The 22,614-nt window shown below is 32.3% G+C and overlaps 1 protein-coding gene across 2 annotated transcripts; it reads left to right on the forward strand.

Moving 5' to 3' along the window:
* Window positions 1-1,238: 1,238 nt before the first annotated feature.
* On the forward strand, window positions 1,239-21,804 carry LOC144348196 (uncharacterized). Of its 2 annotated transcripts, none has more exons than XM_085493624.1 (4): window positions 1,239-1,371; window positions 4,347-5,412; window positions 17,462-17,733; window positions 18,608-21,804. In XM_085493624.1, exons 2-4 carry the CDS (start codon window positions 4,383-4,385, stop codon window positions 18,932-18,934), a joined length of 1,629 nt encoding a protein of 542 aa, XP_085349750.1. In that variant the 5' UTR covers window positions 1,239-1,371; window positions 4,347-4,382; the 3' UTR covers window positions 18,935-21,804. The 2 variants fall into 2 exon arrangements, with proteins under 2 accessions (XP_085349750.1, XP_085349752.1); XM_085493626.1 differs by lacking the exon at window positions 1,239-1,371 and adding an exon at window positions 1,438-1,650.
* Window positions 21,805-22,614: the final 810 nt, after the last annotated feature.

Genomic DNA, 22,614 nt, shown 5'->3' on the forward strand with positions numbered 1-22,614 from the left:
TGAGAATAAAATAAAAACACAAACAAAGCAAAACACCACAACTATTAAACAAAAAAATAATGGAAAAATAAATTGGATTTGTTTTTCATATTTGTGTTGGTGAATATTTCGTTTACTAATTGCATGTAAATAACCTTATAGCTGCGGTTTCGCAGCTCTCTATTGCGACTGTCAACTGATTACTGCCTTTTAAATTTTATTTGGACGTCTTTTCAACTTGTTTTCGAATACCGACGACCAAAAATTACAATAAAAAATGGCTTTCAGGGGGCTATGAGTCCACAGCTGATCTTGGGGTAGCTGACTTTATTGTTTTCAGTTTGTATTCTCTGGTGTTGAAACCGTGACAGTTTTCTGTGCATTTTGCTGTTTGTATTATTCTTTTCTTATCTATATTATTTATAAAATATTTTAGTTTTACTTTATTTTTTGCTAAATGCGGGGATGATAACCGCTGATAAAGTTGTTTTTTTCTTATTCTTGCATACAGATCAAATGTTAACAGAGAATGTTTATCGTCTTCTATGGCGTGAGCACTTATCTTAATGTTGTCATTGATGACCTGTGATGAGTATTTTTGACTACGTGTAAGTGGTTTTCAGTTCTCTGTAAGTGCGCAATTTATTTTTTCCTTAGTTACCTTTGTCTAAAATCTGTTTACAAATGTTTTCAATTTTTTTTTATATTACTTTATTTATAATTACATTGTCCGTGTTTTGCTATTTTTTTATTTTAAAGAAGGGGGCAAGGGTTATTTTCGTTCAACGTATTTTTTTTTTTTTTTGTTCGTACAACGTAAATTGAAAAAAATACATTCTGTAATTCTGTAATCACAGGCTAAACGTACAACGTAATCAATCAAATATTTTTTTTTTCGTACACTGTAAAAATGTGTAATTTTTCTCGGTACGTACAAGAATTTACATCTAAATAAAAAAGCTGTAAAGAATAATCCATGGAAATTACATTTTCGAAACTGTAAAACGACTAGATGGCACAATTCACTGCAAAATTCAATTTTCACTGTAAACTGTAAAAACGTCTTTTTTTTCCTTGTAAATTGTAAAAAGCCCCTTTTTCTCATAAAACTGTACCAGCTACCCCCCCCCCCCCCCTTGCCCCTTTAAAAGATTTAATCACTTTTGTAAAAACGGAAGCAAAACAAAGTATGATCCCCGAGGGCGCCGTAGCTGTCAGGCAAACTTTTGACAGTTTGGTGGCGGGTACATTTTCACTGGCCTTGGAAACTAAATCACATATGTATGTGTGTAACAAGTGTCGCTCACGGTGACTGTTTTCGACGACGCTGTGGGGGTCGTTTTACCGTTACAGTACCAGATCATCTGATGAAATCGGAGAAATAGCACTGAGGTAAGTGGTATTGGTCGACCCCCAATCAGGTGCAACGGCACGCTCTCCAACTTTATCCAGGGAAAAATCAGCAGCCACGCGGTTCAACTGAGAGTGTATATGTGTTGAAGAGCTGCGTGCGCTGTGTCTGTATAGTGTACACAGTGAATCAAGTGCTTTCACAAAACATCCGCACAAGACGCGGTCTTTGGAATAGCCAGACCTGAACGAAGCCTTGTCAACACACATGTCCATTGCATCGCGGGGTATACACGTTACCATAGAGACCACAGAAGCGAGGTATTGTTTATTTTTCAGTCGGAAGTTTATTAAATACTCGCCGTGAAGACCGGGTAACCCATCCACACCGGCGAGTTTCTGCTAGTCGTAGCTCCGTTGCTATGCACACTGGAAATAGGAGCACGTTTCGAAAAGTGATTTCGGGATTAAACAGCACACTTGTATTTGTTCTCATTGATCGATCGATTGATTGATTTATTGATAGAAAAACTATTTCAGTTTTTTCTCTAGAAACTCACATGGCCATGCAAGCGGTGACTTTGTTCAGCATTTTGTCTGCAATTATTTCAACTGAATTTGACTTTTGCAAGTGATGTTTTGATTTCTCACGTAAAGTTACCTAACATTCTTTGTGTCCGTATTATCACCAAGACTCTGAATTTTTGTGTGTGTGTTGCTGTATGTGCACCATAATTGTAAACATACATACTAAGTCAATGCTGTAGTGACTGTACAGTTTGAGTGGAATCAATACTTCTATGCACAAGAGCTCTAGTATGTGTTTGTTCTCTGGGCTGTCCTCAATTGCTGCTAATACTTAAAATTAACAAAAAACGAATTTGTTAGGGAATTTCACCTTAATCCTAATTTGGACTTTTATACTCTGCAGTTATTCAGTATGTGTAATTGTTTGTTTTCGGTTTATTTATTTCAAAAAGAACTCTATGTGTATAGTTTTTTTTTATACATGTTGTACCTGCTGTCGGGCCAACACTCAAGTTCAATGGCTGTCCATCAAAGGAATTGTCAACTCAACCATGGTTGCTTTATCGGGAAACTGGAAACTGCCTTCAGAAAGGCTGCAAAAGAGTATGATGGATTGAAAAAACAAAAATGGATTGTGTTTAAATCAATAATAAATGAAATAGAAAATTTCAAAAAATTATTTAGTTGGTAAAAGTTAAATGTAAATGTGTCAAAAAAGGTAGTTGTATACGCTCACTGCCAAGCCAGCCCCAAGAATGTTCAAACAAATAAAATTAAACTTCAAAACTCATTACAGATTGTAAATAAATATAAATACAAGTCGTATAACAATTTAACATTTCTGTCATGGTATGCATTTCTTTACATTTTGTAATCCCGATTTAAAGAGATAATTGAAATGGAAAAATACAATGGTCTATTGTAATACCCCTTTTGTTCCTAGGTAATAATGGTATTCGTGCTGCAATGTGTTTTCATAATTTATTATTATCTAAGTTATCAGTGAATGGGATGGGCATTCTATAATCTTGTGTCCTGAAAATACAATGCTGTATCGCCGTTAATGTTATTCAGATTGTGGGTTGGGAAATCTCACATTAAATCATGGCTGCGTACATATATAGGTACATTTGTATGCAAAGGGCAGAGTCCATCGTTGATAGCAGTATGAGGTACTAGCCATGATGTTTTATGGTTTTGGCACAAATCCATGTTAACTGAACCTTTGTTGAATTGTTTTCGCTATAATATTATGAGTTTATTCTGAGAATATCACAGATCAGTGGAGACAATGCAGTGAGGGTAACGACCGATGCATAGCTGAGGTCGACATGACCGTATGTATACTGTCTGAGTGTAATCCTCATAATAACCTTATTTCTATACATGTCTTTTTCGGTTCAACCACCTGAAGTCGGCCTGTAAATAGTTTTCATGTAGATAGGAGGAAAAAAGTAATACGTTTTGGCAATGCCACTTGTTATTTATAACAAGCTGCCATATTAGAAATATATATATTTTTTTCATCTTTCAATTATTAAGTTATTATACCTTACTTGGAATATGCATTTTCTAAAATTCACTGAGAAAAAAGCCTTTCTGCATGGATCAGTTACAAATGTTCGCATAACAACTTTTTTTAATTTATTTTCAGAAATGTAAAAAAAAAGAGACAACTTTCAGGTTTTATGAAAAATAAAAGTTCAAATTGGATAAAAATTTGATAAAAATGCTTGTGTGCAACAATTTTGAAAAAAATGTATTTGTTTTGGGTTCTTTGTTGGGATATATATACATGGAGTAGTTAGCAAAAGGCAATTTTTTTTAAATTCTTGAAGTCAGTGAAAATGATAACATTTTGTAGGAATGAAAAGTTTGTTTCCTACGACAAGAAGGTCAGTGACTTTTTTTGTTAATTTTTGTCTTCACAAATGCCATAAAATCCTGAAATTGCAAAAAAATAATAATATTAATAATTTAAATGGTTTGCAATATATCTTAATACAACAGCAGGTTCACTCCAGTGAGTGAGAGTAATTACGTAATGTTTAAGTTTTATGTTTGTGGGCAGAGTCAAAGTTAGCATAGGGTAAACTACAGTATTTTTCTAAATAGATCTGTACCCCCTTATTCTTTATTTTTTACAGTGAAAACCACTGAGACTTTGTCATGGAGATTGCTCTGAAAGTTGTGAGATTAGAGCAGCTGATTACCAACCATGTTTCAAAATGTTGTCTATTACTGTCAGACTGACAGTATGGATGTATTTACACATAGAAATAATGTAAATAGGTCTACAAATTTGATTTGTGATCCCATTATAGCAATAAGCAATCTATTTGCAAAGTATAAGAAATTCCAAAGATATTATGGTCAATCTTAAAAAAATTAAACATTAGAAAAATCTTAATTTTATGGGTACTTTAAATTACTTTTTGTTATTTAATGGAAAAAATTGATAATTGTGTATTTTTTTCACTGTTTTTCAGTTAAAAAGATAACACAATTGTATAAAGTTTAACACAATGGAAGAGGAGCCTCAATTGTTGGAACAGCAAGAGCAGAATCAGTTATCAGAAGGGGAGGAGCCAAAAGAAGAACAGCCTAAAGAATGTATACTTCGAGGGAAATCGCTCAAATCTGTTCCAGCCGAAGCATGGCAAGACAGGGACATTTATAAGCTTAGTTTGCAGGGAAATAAACTTAAAGATTTACCTCCTCAACTCCGTCGCTTGAAAAATCTCCAAGAACTCATACTCTCATTTAATGCATTTGATAAATTCCCGCTAGTAGCATGTGATTTTCAAAACTTGCGCACTTTGTCGGTGAGCCGAAATCGGTTGAAAACGGTCTCATCACAGATATGTCAATTGACTAATTTACAGGACCTGTGGCTGACCGGCAATGTTTTTGAAGAATTCCCGGAAGCATTGTGTTCGGTGGAGCTGGGAAACCTAGAGAAGTTGTATTTGTATGATAACAAGATCGCTAATATTCCACAAGGAATAGCTCGTTTAAAAAAACTAAAAGTGTTGAATATCAATAACAATAAGGTCCGAGAAATCCCAGAAGCATTCTACGAGCTAAAAAACCTGGAAAACTTCCATGCGAAGGGCAACAAGATTAAGAAGCTGCCTCCAAAGTTTGGCACTGAGCTTAATCAGATTAAGCTACTGGAGCTTAATGGTAACCCACTTGTGATACCTTCGCTTGCCGTCTGTCAGCGTGGAATAAACGCCATCAAAGATTTTCAAGATAAAAAAAAAGCTGAGGCCGAGTCCACCCGCGCCGCCCTGCTTGCAAGACAGCAAGTTGACGGTGTAGCTCAGTTTAGGATGAATAACAACGATGAAAAGATCACAATCAATGGGATACCAAAATTAGTTGCAAATAAAGAAGATGTCTATTGCATTGATGGGATCCCAGCGTATCGAGTCGGAAGTTTGCCTCGAGGTTTGGCAGTCATTATAAATAATCATCACTTCAAAACAGATCCATCATGCATAGATGAGAGCCGACAACTTCCTGACCGAGAGGGAACACAAATTGATAAAGGTAAGCTTATTTTCTTCCACCATATATTAGCTGTAAACTGCTCATTTTGGGTTGCCACAATATATTCAATTTGAATATTTTTTCAAATTTTTACCCAACTTGGGAAAATGTTTTTTTTTGCAAGAAATTACGGTAAAATACTTTATTCTGGCTGGAATTCATTTTCGCTGAAAAAACTTTCAGGCGTTTTGTATGGAATTTATTTTCACTGATTTTTGACGAGTTGAATGTAAAATATAGCAAAAAAGGTATATTCGCTGGGTTTTATTTTTACTGAATCATTACTTCAGAGAAAATAGCGAAAATTAATTCCAAGCCTAAATGAAGTATTGTACAGTATTCTTTGTTTATTTATTTTAAATTGCGGATCAAAATATAAATCTGAATGATTGTCTAATTACACTTGTTGTCAAATACAGTGAAAGGCAGAAAGTGTATCTTAGTTTTCTTTAAAAATATTAAATATTGATAATCAGCTTTCTCAGCTTTTTCAGCTAACTTATTAATATTCAAAATGAAGTGCTGACTGATTGGATGGTGTTGAACTAACTCATTAATATTCAAAAGGAAGTGCTGGCTTATTGGATGGTGTTGAACTAACTCATTAATATTCAAAATAAAGTGCTGGCTGATTGGATGGTGTTGAACTAACTCATTAATATTCAAAAGGAAGTGCTGGCTTATTGGATGGTGTTGAACTAACTCATTAATATTCAAAATAAAGTGCTGGCTGATTGGATGGTGTTGAACTAACTCATTAATATTCAAAATAAAGTGCTGGCTGATTGGATGGTGTTGAACTAACTCATTAATATTCAAAAGGAAGTGCTGGCTTATTGGATGGTGTTGAACTAACTCATTAATATTCAAAATAAAGTTCTGGCTGATTGGATGGTGTTGAACTAACTCATTAATATTCAAAATGAAGTGCTGGCTGATTGGATGATGTTGAACTAACTCATTAATATTCAAAATGAAGTGCTGGCTGATTGGATGGTGTTGAACTAACTCATTAATATTCAAAATGAAGTGCTGGCTTATTGGATTGTGTTGAACTAACTCATTAATATTGATTAGAATTAACCCATGATGATGTTACAATACCATTTCTTGATTATTATAAAACCCCAACCAAACAACTGAATAAATCTAAATTTGGAATTAACAAATATATTTATGTTTTAATACAACTCATACCACTGAATTTTAGTTTGTGTTTTCAACTGACAAATCAAACATATCATCATCCATTCAAATAAAACTTTAAACAAGGTTTAGCTCTGCAACAAATCTCTCAATTCAAAAACTGAAGTGATCAGTTAAATTCAGTATTCAAATGACATCATTTACTATAGTAACCCTAGCAATTATGTTTACAAAGTTTGTTGTGCTAAATTATTGAAGATTAATTAATCAATTATGCAAATAAGATTGTTGAAGAATGAGAATTTCAACATTACATCAGTGGTCCATCAGTAGTTCAAAAGATAATGAAAACACACAAAACAAATTAAATATGCAAATATGCATATTAACATATTTGTCATAATACATTCAACATATTAATACATATTTAATTAATATTTATGAATGAAAATGAAAAAAATTGGAGTTCTTAAATTGGTGATTATTAATTATAATAATCATCAATTTGAGTCAAAAACTAATCAGCTTTAGAGATTATTCCTAATCTATGAATTCAAATGCATAAAAATCTAGATAAATAGTTCTTCAAAAAGTTTGAAAAATTCACCATTCATTTTGTGGAACAATTGTATAATTTATATGCATGAACTTGGACCATGCACAAATTTTGGTGCAAAATTTCTTACTTTTTGTTTTCTAAATATTTTTTTCTTCATGTAATTTTTGACCAAATGAATGGTCTTACTATTGCCTAATAAAGGTTTTTTTATTACGGAAAATTTATTTTAGTTTACTCTCTAAAAAATGACAAAAGTTAAATTTTTCTTTCAAAACTTTAACCTAAGAGAATGCTACAAATTTTGAGTCACAAATGTTTGCCAAAGTGGTGTTTGTTTGGTTGCCTATAACCCTGTAATTACTATGCTGACCTATCAATTTTTACCTGTCATTTTTATTCTCTGTATCAAACTATTACAAATATTAAGAAATTCAAAATTAATGCTTAAATCATCACAGTCATTATGCAGTGTGTGTTTAAATTACATATAAAAAAAACAAAAATGTCATACGCTCATTACGTACGTTGTATGGGACCCATATTGAACATGACATGGAGTGACGTTTCTGATTCTTCAATTCATGCGTTAATTCTTGCCCACTTACAAACTGTAGTGTCTCTTGGGTTACCTCCATCTTAGGAAAACAATGGCATCATTTCTTTGCACAAGTCATACTGGGCTTGGCCGGGTGTGAGGCGTTGCCCTGAAAGGAGGCATTTTTTTGTCCCTGCTGTGCTTTTATGAAGCATACAATTGTAGGCGCTAAGAGGTGTTTGCTATGCTGAGCTGCTGGATTCTATTCAGTACAGTATGCCATAGGGTACCAGTGAATGAAACTCAATCACACTCAATAAGATCGCAATTCAAGAGGTGAACAAACTTATTTCAGTTGTCAATTAAACCTTGTTGATCACAAAATGTCAAAAATATATCTGATACTACCCGATAAATGATGTATAATGTTCTCCAGTAGAATACCACATTGTTTTAGAAAATTTTGCGATTGTTGATTTAATAAGACGTTAGAGTAAAATTCACTAAAAGGGTCTGTGACTAAGTACCCTAATGAAATGTACACTGTTACGAATTGCCCTGAAATTTACAAGGGGCTATACCTATCATCAACATCATGGTAATTAAGGACCGGCAGGAATTTTTATTTTTTGACTGCAGTGAACATAGAGTTATATTAAATTTCAAATTTTGGTGTGCTGTGGTTGTGTTATTAATTAAAATTGAAACGCACATGAGTGAATTGAATACACTTTGCTTGCGAAACTATATAATGTAAATGTGGTTGTGTTTACTGTTATTAATTCAGCTAAATTTGTATTCAGAATTAAAACACATAATTGTGATCTGTTTTTAAATACACCTAACTTGAAAAACTATATAACTTGAGAGTGGCTGTGTTTACTGTGATTAATTCAGCTAAATTTTAATTTAAAATTAAAACACAATATGTGATCTGTTTTAAAGAAATACACTTTACTTGAAAAACTATATAACTTGAGAGTGGCTGTGTTCACTGTGATTAATTCAGCTAAATTTTAATTTAAAATTAAAACACAATATGTGATCTGTTTTAAAGAAATACACTTTACTTGAAAAACTATATAACTTGAAAGTGGTTTTGTTTACTGTGATTAATTCAGCTAAATTCAGGAAGGGACATTTATGTAGCCTATAATCTCATTGAATTTATGGTCTGGAGTTAAACACAGTAGGTGGTTCCTGATCATCATATGTCGATCCTTATGGTATTTGTGATAGATGTACATATGGACCACACAGCTTACTCACTTAAAAGAAAAAAACCTAATGAGAGATAACAGCTCGAATATCAACGAAAAAACATTTTGCATTGTGCAAACCTTTGTATTTCTATTTTCATGTGCATCCAAGGTAAACAAAAGAAGTGTTTGATTGTGATGTAAATTTGATTTACATTTTCCAATTAGGGAAGACTGTAACAGTTTTGATCACGTTCGTATAGCAGATGTACCGTATTATAATTCGTTATGTCATTAAAATTTATACACAATGTAAAAGTCGCAACTATATTATTACATTATATCTCTAAACAAATTCTTCCTCTTGCTGTAATAGATTTTTTTGGACAATGATACGATGAATTGAACCCATGGAAGGGAATCAAATTAAATTATATAAAATTGCTTCATCAACAAAAACATTAATTTAAAAACTCGTCCAATTAGCAGATTTTCACAAAATTCTGTAGCAGTGAAATTTTCACAAAAGATTTGTCTCTGGCTCCTACGTCAACAACTCATCAAATTGTGCAAATCTCGGAAAATAGAAATTTAACAATTTAAATATCTCTGTAGCCAGAGGTACCGTATTTGCTCAATTAGAAGCGCATCTCCAATAGAAGTTCCTATAAAACAAAAATCACATTTTATACAGTAAATCATTAAATTGAAACACTTGTATAATTAATGTAAACACATGCGTTACTAATAAAGCAAGTATGGTATGTGAATTCAGGCTTTAAACCACATCTTTAATGTTACCTCAATGCATGTGTGTGTTGATTTGTGTAACCATGTAGGTGAATTGCTGAATAAAATGATAAAATACTGGTTATACTAATTATCACTTGACTCGAATTAAATTGCACCAATTTACTAATTGAGTGAGTGATTTATTCTTCTGTTCTATGTGACATGTTGCATTAATGGTAACTAATAGCTGTGTGTGGTAATAAATTTGTTTTATTGTCTTGAGATAAAGGTTCATACTTGGGTGATATAATACCCCTTAGCAATGTGTAAATAAACATCACCCCATTAGGGAAAATTTACCTACCCTTCTGCATTGCAGAAATGTACATTGTATTATTGTTGCCATGGAAACCAACATTCGTTATTTTTGTCATGTTTTTCTTTGTATCTATTACATGAGATGACATATTTTTTTCGTGAATAAAAAAGACGTAATCTGAGCATGCAACCGCAAATTTAGATTTGAGTTATCAGACATTTTGCATTTTGTTACAATTTTGTTTTGTCCCAATTTGGAATACCGTTGCATTTTAAGACATTGAAGAATTTTGAGTCATGCTGAAAATCCTTTGGAAATTGCTTCCCAGCATCAACATTTTACATTTTTTCTTCTAAATCATTTTTTCAAGATGGTGGTTAATCATAGTTGTCTTAGTAACCATATGTAAATGTGAATTACTCCTAGTACTAAATTGTTTTGTACTCGTAAGACAGTCAAAATAAAATCTAGTTCATAGCATAGTTTTCCTTACACAGACAAGTACCAGCATTATGGCTGCCTATATATAGAGCCATCAGAATACCGATTTTACTTACTTTACCTAACCTTTTCACCACCAGACTTTCTTGCCCAAATTTTTCTGCACTTTTTTCTTACATTCTTGAAATGAACCTTAATTTTGGAGCCAACTGACAAAATTTGAGTCAATTTTCGGTTTTCACTCCAAAAAATTGGCTAATCTTCTGAAAGAAAGTGAAGACTATAAACAGGACTATTTTGTGAATTTTTGATGAAAAGAGGGAACTGGTGGTGAAAAGGTTAATGCCATACACTATAGCTAAAGAAGGGGATATCTTAAATTGACCCCACCTCTCCAAATGTGTGTTGCTGGGAAGAAAGTGAGTTCACTTTAAGTATTAACAAGTATCTGTCACAATATATACTAATAATAAAATAACAAAGAAGTTAAAGTTTTTATGTCGTGATCATGTATTATATCGGCGTATGTATCCGGGCATGTTTGAATGACCTGGGATTAAGCAGTCCTTCATTTTCACCGACCTGGGTCATTATCATAAATGGCAAAAGATTACAATGAGCATGTGTAATGAGTTGGAGAGGTACACTCTAGATCATCCTAGCTACCAATGCAAGATGTAATCCCATGTCAGATAACGTGCAGCATATTCACCGTACTAGCTTACGTAAAAGCCCTCTTAACAAGTTATCGGTAGTACTATCACATAGTAAGCATGGTGTGCGACATTCATCCAAACAACCCATTCAACCCCATCCTGTTTCTTCTAAATAATATTTGTCTTTCTAAAATAGAAGTTTTGATGAGAATGCATAATGACTGAAAAATGATAATTTTATAATATACAATTTTCCGATTGCGGTTAATTTTTACATCAGTGACTTCAATACGTATTTTAGACATATATGTAGTTGTGATTTTACCAAAGAGAGCTTACTTGTCTTGTATTTAAAGGGCGGTGGTCGTTGCGCTGCACATGTGCGACATTTGTGTGGATAAACATTGATTTTCCCACAATCCAATGCACTCTTCTAATGGAAATCATAAGTCTGAGGTTTGGCCTAGGGGCAACTTGCACTAATTACCGCCGATGACCTATTCGATACCATCCAATCCTCAAAAAATATTTAATTAAAGCTTGGTAACGTCTCAATTTGTACTTGACTTTTAAAAAATGGCGCGCATTTGCTTTCAATTTTTTGTAATTGTGTTCTTTTTAAGCTAGCTGGTTTCCCTTATTCATTTCCAGTCGATTAAAATTACACACTGTTGTAATCTTACATCACATATTAAATTTTGTTGACTCTCAGTTTATTTTTACCTCTTTATTCAACACGTTACTATTATTTTTAAATTATTATATCACTGCATTCAATCTCTAATGTCATAGAATGAATACTACATGTACCTAGTATTACTGTTATTTCTAAACATTGAATTGCTTTCCACCTGTCAATCAAAAATTTCGTCAACATAATGTTTTGTTCATTTACAACAAAAATAACAATTACAATTATGTTTTCCATATTAATAAAATTATGTTTTCCATATCAACAAAATTATGTTTTCAATATTAATAAAATTATGTTTTCCATATTTATAAAATTATGTTTTCCATATTAATAAAATAGTGAATAATACGTAGATGAACGAAGTTAGTCAATAGTCTATGTGCATCGCTTATTTTCTTTTATGTGCATTCAACTCACTATTAATGACTGTCTGAGACCGGCAAGATCGTATATCCAATCACAATAATTCGTGATTTGTTCTAGATTCATTCATGAAGAAGGTTTTTGTAATTTTTATACAAATTTAATAAGATAACAAAGTGCAGATCAACAATTAGGTTTTGATAAATTAAATTCTAAGTTTAAAAAGATTTAAAATTTAATTAAAAAGCTTCAAATATATGATTGAAGGTATGTGTTTAGAGTAGCAGCCGCATGTCTCACATGTTTCCATGGCAACAGCATTCAGACATCATCAGCAATTCGTCTTCACTTCTAATTTTCATTGCAGTTTTTTTGTCACACATACTAGTTCAGCCAGCTGTAATTTTGCCTATCTAAATTTCAGTGCAACATTTTTCACAAGAATAATTTATATATATATATTTTTGTTTATATTTTAATCAAGACCTGTACACAATGAAATTATTGAAAATTACAAACAATTTTGCGCAATTTTTTGAGTAGGAAATAGTATGATTATTTATGATTGATTTACGAATACCGGTAAGTTTTGGGGGAATTTGATCTCAAATCAAATCCAACACCTGAGATATAATCAATAAAATACACTGTAAACCATTCAATCTTTGCTGCCAAAAATTTTATCGCATTTATTGAAGCATATTTTTTGTGAAAGTCAATGACATAAAACCCCAGACAAATTTTCACCGCTAAAACACTTTTTACTGATTCACAAAATTTTCGCTCACAAAATTAATGGTTAACAATTGATTACTGTAAAACACGTCATTTTAGCTAATTTAGCTAACTTGTAATTTTGCTAATTCAAGATGTCGCTAATTTAGAATAAAGTATATTCTCACAATGAGATTGTTGGCATTTTAGCTAAATTAAGATTTAGTTAATTCATGCATGGAGTCAAATTTGCTAAAATGGCATGGAGCTATTTCAATGTTTTTTAAGGTAGTTAAGTCAGAACACCTGTGGAATTGGATCAAGGGTTGACATTTGATTTCCCATGACATTGTCCAAAGAAACAAAATATTAATGTACATGTATTAATTAAATTAACCTATAAAATAGAGATTTCATAATGTTGTCAGATTTCACAACCCTATGCTAATAAAGGTCACAGTCTCAACCATGAAATTGGCGCCAAATCAACTCTGGCCTTATTGATTCATTTCAATAGTGTTGATCAGCAGAGATATAATAGATAACCAGTCGAGTGTTTTGATGACAATGAACACCAGCTGCGGCTCTATTTTCAAGGCATTGAGACATTGACAATGGCGTTTCAATTACACCGAACAGTTGCCATGCTCCCTCGAAGCTGACCACAGCTACTCTGTGCTGATATCGCATTTCTACAAAAGCAGCTTAAACACCTAACTGTTTGTGTGTAGCAACTAGTATTGGGAAAGATGACCTTTGATGAACTGTTTAGTGATTACAGAGTTCACAGGGTGTCCCAAATACAATAGGACATTATTATTGTTTGTCTTTTCTTTTTAAATGCTTATAAATGCTGTAAAAGCATTAAATTTCACACTGGTATTTATTATCACCATTTTGATCATTTAAGATTCAAATTCACAAATTTCCAGGCAAACTCATTGTAACCTTGATTACTATTCACATGACTTTAATTAAATAAATTTGATTTAATTTATCTGCGGAAAATAGGAAATTGAAAAAACAGTGAAACATTAATGATGTTACAGTTTGTTTGAAAATATCTTTATTTATATCAAAGAATGTTTCTAATTTATTTATTTATTTTCTGTAATGAGATCTTGTTTCACAAACTCTCATGAATACAGTGAATAAGACGTATGTACTGTAATGAACTGTTTCCAAATATCCTAAGGGGGTTTTAGACCACTATACAAATAACCAGTGTTAGAGTAAACAAGTTCTAAGTCAAAAATGTATCAATGTCTTCATTGTTGTTGAACTGTTCATAATGACTATTCAGAAAATAAATTACTTTCAATTCTGTTAATCAAGAACAATTAAGAACTTTCTTGCTGCTTTTAATACACTATCATCAGTGATTATTGGTTTGAAATAGGTTTGAACTACATTACTCTGAAGTGTGTATGCATAGCTAGCAACACAATGAACAACCACTCCCTGTACTCAACAGTACATTAAGTCTGCCCAAAAGTTTATAAAATCTTGCCTACTGTAAAATACTTTATTTTCGCTTGCAACTTCTTTTTCGCTGAAAGAATGATATAGTCCAGCTAATATTCCTTTTTTCCTATATTTTACATTCAACTTGTCAACAATCAGTAAAATAAATTCCATACAAAACACCCAAAAAGTCTTTTCAATGAAAATTAATTCCAGCTAAAATAATGTATCTTACAGTATGTTGACCCAGAATAAAGTTCCACTGACCTTTATTACCTATACTGAATGCCCCAATTCCAACCTAGCACAGTTTGAGATTAGCCTAGAATCAGGAGCTCTTACAATAAGGTATTGATTTCAAAAACCAGTGTCTAGTAACAAATATGAATGCAGTAGTAGGATTGCCTGTATTGATAGCTGTTAACACCAGTAGTCATATAATAGATTACGTTATTCAATGTTGCAAGTGTTGAAATGTATTGCCTATTGTGTGGGTGACAGTATTAAAATCAAAGGAAAAAGAAAATGTTTTTTAAAACGTTATAGTCGCCGGGCATGACTGCGTAAATGTGAGTCCCATGCAACATGTAAAGAACATTGTTTGTTTACAATACTCACAATTCAATCACATGTGAAGACAACAAGTATTTTAATAGAAGCATTGTGTTAGGTAATAATTGTAGAATTTAAGTTCCGTCAGAAGAAAATGTTTTTATGTTTTGTAAATGAACCAGTTTAAAAGACTTTTATTTGAATTTTATCTGATCTTTGACATAGGAATGTTGTCCATGCTTTTGTTTACAAGTAGGATAGCTATATAGTAAAGCAAATCAGTAAAATATTACCCTGGGAGTTTAAACAGTTTTATTAACTTTACATTATATATCAAAAGACTCCCTAGGCCAGTGAGGAAACCTTGCAAAGGTATATATTGAAGTAAAGGTAAACCTTGCTGAGAAAAAATAAAAGTACATGTCTATACCTGTATGTGAACAAATTTGAGTTAAATTTTTTCCACATCCTCAGATTTTGCCAAGGGTTGATTATTCAACTGATTTAATTCCTTGATACATAAAATCTGTTATTATAATTAATTTATGCACCAATATGGGTGTGTATTTATATTATTACCCACAGCTCACTGCAGTCAGTTCAAAAAAAGAATTAACTTAATAGGTTTCACCATATAGAATTTGGATCTGATTTGTGTAAATGTCATGTTTGGTCGTTGATATATCGAGACTTATTATTCCACTGTAAATAATGTGTCTGAACTTTTCATTCATAATGGTGTAATGCATCAGTAAGGTTGCCATAACAACTATAGAAATATATTCCTTGTGTTGTTTTCTTTCCATCGCCATCCAAGTGAATCTTACAGAGTCTCAATTAGGTCCTGACAAATAAATCACAATCTCAACATATAATTCAGTACCAGGTGGTGATGTTATTATCAACTGTCTCAAAAATGTCACACTGTATTTGGGAATTTTCTAGAGATCTCTTTGATGATAGAATTTTTCAACCAATCAGAGTCTACTTTACTAAAATAAAACTTCATTGTCCTGCTCACATTTTTTTTTTATTCCAGGTCATGATTGGCTGTAAATAAACCGATTTTGAGTTCATGTTATTGCAGTGTAAACACAGTATGGTGTTAGATTTCTCAATTTGCCAACAGGAGAAACAGTTTTGATAGAGGGAATACAATGTTAATAATATTTAGTATACACTTTGTAATCATAATAGCATGTAATTTAGTTTTGAATGACATATTACGAAATAATGTGTTTATAATTGTTCTTGGTGTCATTTGATTTAAAAATAGTGACTGCATGATTTGTACGTTTGAAGATATGTACGTGTGCCAGACACATTTTAGTTCTATAGTTATGCCTTATTATTTATTATTTTATGCATTGTAAATAAATTAAAGAAATTGCTTTGAACACTATTGTCGATACGCAACAGAGATATGTTTTTGTTTGGTAATCAGTTTCATATATTTTGAAAGATGAAACTGAGTAATTATTCAAAGAACAAAATTGCTAGTGTATTGAAATGTTTACCAAACCCCCACCGATTATTTACAGTATTCAAACGTTTGTTTTTTGTCTGCAGGGAAGCTTTTGTCAATCGCATATCACTTTTCTCGGTGTCACTAAGAATGTAATCAATTCCTTGTTAGTGCGATCAAATTTGATTTATTTTTTACTTTGTGTAAATGTAGCGTGAATGCAATCTCCCCTGCTATGGAATCGAGTTACGTTCTCTAAGTGAGCATTGTCGTCATCAATATCTTGTTCTAAACTCACAAATTTATAAATGTCCATAGATGAAAACAAATTTTTATTTTATATTTACTTTATATTTCGTAGATTGAACCTAAATTTAGTTAGAATATTTCTTAAGTTTTTATATATTTTATTAATCGCAATAATTTTCCCTACAACCTCTTTAAACAATAATAATTGTTATGTAAATTAGGTAGACAAAGTTGTACACTGGAAAATACTATAATGAGCTCCGACATAATCTTTAGTTTGGGTTACAAAAAATCTTGTTCTCAAAAATCTAAGCAGGAGGGTCGTCACCTGCGCACACGTGGGAATTGAATCCCAAGCGACGATAACAGCACATGCTAAAAACGCAAAGGCTCGTGGGCAGACGCTTGTTTGTAAATAATGACACGCTATGGCCATCTGATGCTTGCGCAGGTGACAACTCTCCTGTTTTAAGTAAGTTAAGTTTCAATTTCAAATAATTTTCACTGCTAGAAATTTTCAGGAATGTCTGGCATTTGTGAAGACGAAATTACGCTAAAGTCACTGAAACCCAGAAAAATTTGTTACTGCTACAAATTTTCTCTGACTCAGGAAATTCACAAAAATTTATCTCTGGCTATCAGTGGATACATACACTGGAAGAACAATTTTCAGCGGTTGTATTTTATGATAGGCTTGTTTTTATGCAACGCAATCAGCTTTAATATTTGTTGCAATTGTATTTCTACATGTGACAATTGTGCAAACAGCTTGTTGAAGAGTGCTGAACATTTGTTGATTGTTTACTAAAAATTTGTAACATTTTCACACACCAACTTAATTCATAAACCTCATTACTAAGATGGCATCTGCAGTAATTCAAATGCTCACCTGACAACAGCAAATATTTGCAAGGATATCAATTTTAAGTACAATTTTTCTTGTTTTTGTTTTTTTTTCCAGAAAAACTTCAATCAATTTTCAGTCAGTTAAAGTTTGAAGTCCAAGTTCATGAAGATCTAAGTTCTGATGATTTGATGCGCGTACTGATACAAGTGAGTCAAGAAGATCATGAAGTGTACGACATGTTTGTTTGTTGTATCCTGACGCATGGTTCAGCGGGTGTGGTTTATGGTAGTGATAGCATTGCTGTCAAGATCAGTGACATCACAAGTACTTTTGTTTCTTCTCGATGTCCAACTTTGAGAGGAAAACCAAAGCTCTTCTTTATTCAGGTTTGTTGTTAATACAATTTTTTGATAATTTGCCTATACCCAACTAGGAAAAGCCACAACACTAATCTGCTAAAACAATTGCCCAAAAACAGTAGTCAGTGAAACTAAGCTAAAGATATCAACATGTTACTTAATAGTGACATGACAAAAAAAGTTATCGTAAGCCAAGCAAATATGCATTGCTGTGAATACAGTCTTATGCCTAAACGTTAAACACACATGAATGATAAATATACATAGAAAAATAATAAATGTTTAATAAACTATAAAGAAAAATATAGTGAATATACACTGAAGTCAGCTAAAGCATGTATGTATACTCATAAACCTAAATGACATTGGCTGTTCTAAAAAATACATATAGACTGCCCTCTATGGCAAAACTTTGCATTTCTTTCGTTGTACTTATGTACTGATAATTTTGATAACTACTGTAGAATACTTTATTTTCGCTTGGAATTTATTTTCGCTATTTTCGCTAAAGGGATGATTCCGTGAAAATAAAATCCAGCGAATATACTTTTTTTCCTATATTTTACATTAAACTCATCAAAAATCAATGAAAATAAATTCCATACAAAATACCCAAAAAGCCTTTTCAGCGAAAATTAATTCCAGCGAAAATAAAGTATTCCACAGTATTTAGTTTTTATCATATATCTAGCTATAGTTGCAGCCATGTATGAATATTCTTCTAATTCAGTGACAATTAACTTGAAGGATTGGGTTATTTTTTTGACCAATAAGCCTGAGTCAATCGACGTGCCAAGAACATAAACAAAATAGGGCGTGTCTTCACAAATACTTTCTTTTCCTCATTAATTCAATTGTTCATTATTGCGAATAATTTTCCATTTTTTTCTTTATATTATAGGCATGTCAGAATGAAGAGAGTGAGAAACCTGAAGGTTTGCAGGAAGATGCGGTTCATGTCAACAATGTGATCCCGGATCAGGCTGATTTCTTACTCGGCTATGCAACCGTACCGGGATTTGTGTCATACCGACACACAACCGATGGTTCGTGGTACGTTGGTGCACTGGTGAAGGCATTAGACAAGTATTATAACCGACTGCATCTACTCGACATTCTGACAATCGTGAATGACACTGTCGCCCAAGAGAGTTCAGATGGCTTCGTTCAAGTCCCTGCGCCACAGTATACGCTGAGAAAAAGACTGTATTTGGATGCTCCAATGTAAGATGTGTTTGAATTACATTTAGAATTATATGTAACTCATAATCGAGAACATAATTTCACAAAGCACTCAAAAATAGTGTAACAAGCACAAGAACTTAAATTTTAATACTGATCTATTATTGTGTGATAATAGATTTAACGCTCTTAAATATTCAAAATGGCTAACAAATGTGTGCAAGTGCTAATTTTTGCACATAAAAATGGATTTTAATTTTCCCACCTGCTACGAAATGTATGCTCAACAAATAATCAACAATCCTTATTTACTCTATTAGAAGCATGCACACCTCCAATGCAAGTGCAGAAAAAACAAAAATTGCATTTACTAAAAATATGGCTTATTTTGTCCATAAAGACACTTCTGTTTTTTATGCACGCAACTACTAATAGAGCAAATATTTTATACATTATAATTATATTTTAGAATTAAATCAAGAATAAAACAACATACTTTATAATATTTTTTGGTAAAAATTGAGGACATTGGTCAGTATAATAAGCAATCAGAGTGCTTGTAACAGAAATCAGTAAAATAATTTTTTTGAGAGATGGTTCATGGTTGGGTGATATTTTTATCTATTTTGAATATTTTAACAGTTATGTCTTCATTTTACAATGTTTTTTTTTTTTTTTTTCATTATTTTATTTCTGCATCCCTGGTTACTCAGAACTGTTTTAACTTCCGTACCCATTTTGTAAATTTGTGAGGTACCGTCCTCTTACTAATATACACCATCAATTGTTGTAGATGAGTTACGGTAAAAGAGATTCACAACAGAATAAGAATTTAAGTGGACCTGTTAAATTATACTAGATAGACACTCCCCAAGTTAGGGGGCCTTGTTTGTTCTTGGAGGTCAGTAACAATAGTAGCGTTCACGCACAGCTCCTTAGCACGGGCTAAGAGGACAAATACCTCAGCCTGTGCTAAGAAACGCTAAGTATGGATTAAATCTGGCCTGTTTTTAGGACCCGGTGAACACTTAGCTCGGGCTAAGCACAAAAAACGACATTGAATTCAATGTTCATTTGAACGATTTGCTATTATATTCATAACTATTAATTGCGACATGCCATTTCAGACATGACAATCAACAATCGGGCACATCTGCGGACATTGTTCTTGAGAACAAAAATGAACTAACGATGACACTCTGTGCTGCTTCCTTTTATTCTGCAATCTGCATATGAACTTGCTTTGATATTGCTTAGCCTGTGCTAACCACTTCTTTCTTCTGTGCGTGAACGCAATTGGGTCTATCCGATATGCAAACATATGAGATTACTTAGTTTAAATCTTAGTCCATACTTTGTGTAGCATGAACACTACAAATGTAGGTATGTTTGTCTCTAAGATAACACCCTCCAGTATCTTCAAACTGAAAGGAGCAGAAAAGTGAGGGCAGGAAACCTACTTTTAATATATCATGCTTTTAGATATAAAAGCAGCAGCATATTTTGTTTTTAGTTTGTTCTGGGAGGGATTTTCACATATTTACAAAGTTGGAATGCAACTTTAATGTGTAAATCTAGCATTGTAGTAGTATGTGTATGTGCTATGAATATGAGCAAAGTAGAAAAATGAAATACCAATTTAAAATAAATTGATTTTATATTTTTATTTTTTCAGTAAAAAATTTACACATGGTTATAATTTCATATTGTATTTCTAAAAATTATTGTTAATTTGGATATGTATATTTGGATAACTAGATCATAAATTCAAGAAGGTATTGTCTTCTGTATGACAAATAAACATGACATTAATATTTTTTGTTACATTTTGTAGCTATGAACATTTTTGTTGAACAGTATTTTTGACAATAATTTTAAGATGATTTTAACTAACTATATATTGATATTGTTTAATTTTTTTATTAATTTCTTCCTTATTTAAAGCTTTGAAAGCCTATTTTTGCCACTTTTCGCAAAATAAACCTGCATAATTTTGTCCTCAATATTTCAGATCAAGACCATTATTCAAAGTGTAATTGTCAACATTTTGTTCAAAATTAACAAAGAAATTATAGAATATACACAAACAATTGGTTGCTGTTCAAACATTGATGAAGGTTCATTAATCATCGCATGTGTAGTTACGTTGAGAGAACAGACGCCACACAGTGATGCATGAATTATTTCTCGCATATTGTAAAAGTCTCTTGTGACCAATTTCAAACACAATCCAACATGACAGGACACAATGCAATGCAACAACTACGACAATTTAATATTCTAAGTTGCAAAATCAGACAACAGCAACAACCTGAATAACTATATCATATAGCGTTTTCCTCTCATATTAAGAGGATATACGTAAAGGAAAATATTGCTGTATTTCAAGGTGCCAAATTAATTGTTAATAAACATAGTAAAAGTGGTGTACAACCTTCTCTTCCCATGATATTTTGGTATTTTCAAAAATGGAATTCATTTGCATATCAATATCAAAACTTGTGAACACTTCTGTATGGTCTAAAATAATATATTAAAATAATATATTTTAAAATGTTATTTTAGCTTTCAAAAGCATTACAAATATTTGGAAAGGGTTCAAATGAATTCCACTCCTATTTTGGGAGGGGGAGGGGGTGATTTGTGCTGCATGTTTTATATTTGTATCATTTTAATGTAATTCACTTTGATTTGGTAAGAGACAAATCAATTAATTATTCATGAATTTTCTGGGTGAGGGCAAATTGCCAAATTTTCTAACTAGAAAACGTTCAATAACATGTAAACTAAAATTGACTTTTCTGAAATCAATCATAAAAATTACCGGTAGCAGCAATTTACAGAATGTTAAATCGCAGTCTGTATAGCCCCACTTGTATGTTTCATTTTACTTGAATAAAATAAAAAAATTTTAAACCACCTTTCATTTTTTTTATTAAAAGCCATAGAATGAGATCCTATAGAAAACCATAACCGGTATAGAATATGCCACTCTTGACAAAAGTGAATTACACAGAATGAGATCCTATAGAAAACCAGATTCCCTATAGAATACAACACTCTTGAGGAAGATGAATTACATAGAATGAGATCCTATAGAAAACCAGAACCTCTATAGAATACACCACTCTTGATGAAAGTGAATTACATAGAATGAGATCCTATAGAAAACCAGAACATCTATAGAATACGCCACTCTTGATGAAAGTGAATTACATAGAATGAAATCCTGTAGAAAACCAGAACCCCTATAGAATACAACACTCTTGACGAAAGTTAATTACACAGAATGAGATCCTATAGAAAACCAGAATCTCTATAGAAAACACCACTCTTGAGGAAAGTGAATTACATACAATGAGATCCTATAGAAAACCAGAACCTCTATAGAGTACAACACTCTTGAGGAAAGTGAATTACACAGAATGAAATCCTGTAGAAAACCAGAACCCCTATAGAATACAACACTCTTGACGAAAGTGAATTACATACAATGAGATCCTATATAAAACCAGAACCCCTATTTAGTACAACACTCTTGAGGAAAGTGAATTACACAGAATGAGATCCTATAGAAAACCAGAACCCCTATAGAGTACAAAACTCGTGAGGAAAGTGAATTACACAGAATGAAATCCTATAAAAAAAAACAGAACCTCTATAGAATACAACACTCTCGGGGAAAGTGAATCACATACAATGAGATCCTATAGAAAACCAGAACCT

The sequence above is a fragment of the Saccoglossus kowalevskii genome, chromosome 19 (assembly GCF_978046115.1).
Source record: "Saccoglossus kowalevskii chromosome 19, keSacKowa6.1, whole genome shotgun sequence".
Taxonomy (NCBI): Eukaryota; Metazoa; Hemichordata; class Enteropneusta; family Harrimaniidae; genus Saccoglossus; species Saccoglossus kowalevskii.

What these genes read in the sequence shown, in the direction of transcription:
- LOC144348196 (XM_085493624.1), top strand. Translation starts at nt 4,383, where the DNA reads ATGGAAGAGGAGCCTCAATTGTTGGAACAGCAAGAGCAGAATCAGTTA. An exon ending in GGGAACACAAATTGATAAAG is followed by an intron (nt 5,413 to 17,461) that starts GTAAGCTTATTT and finishes TTTTTTTTCCAG; the next exon opens with AAAAACTTCAATCAATTTTC. An exon ending in CAAAGCTCTTCTTTATTCAG is followed by an intron (nt 17,734 to 18,607) that starts GTTTGTTGTTAA and finishes TTTATATTATAG; the next exon opens with GCATGTCAGAATGAAGAGAG.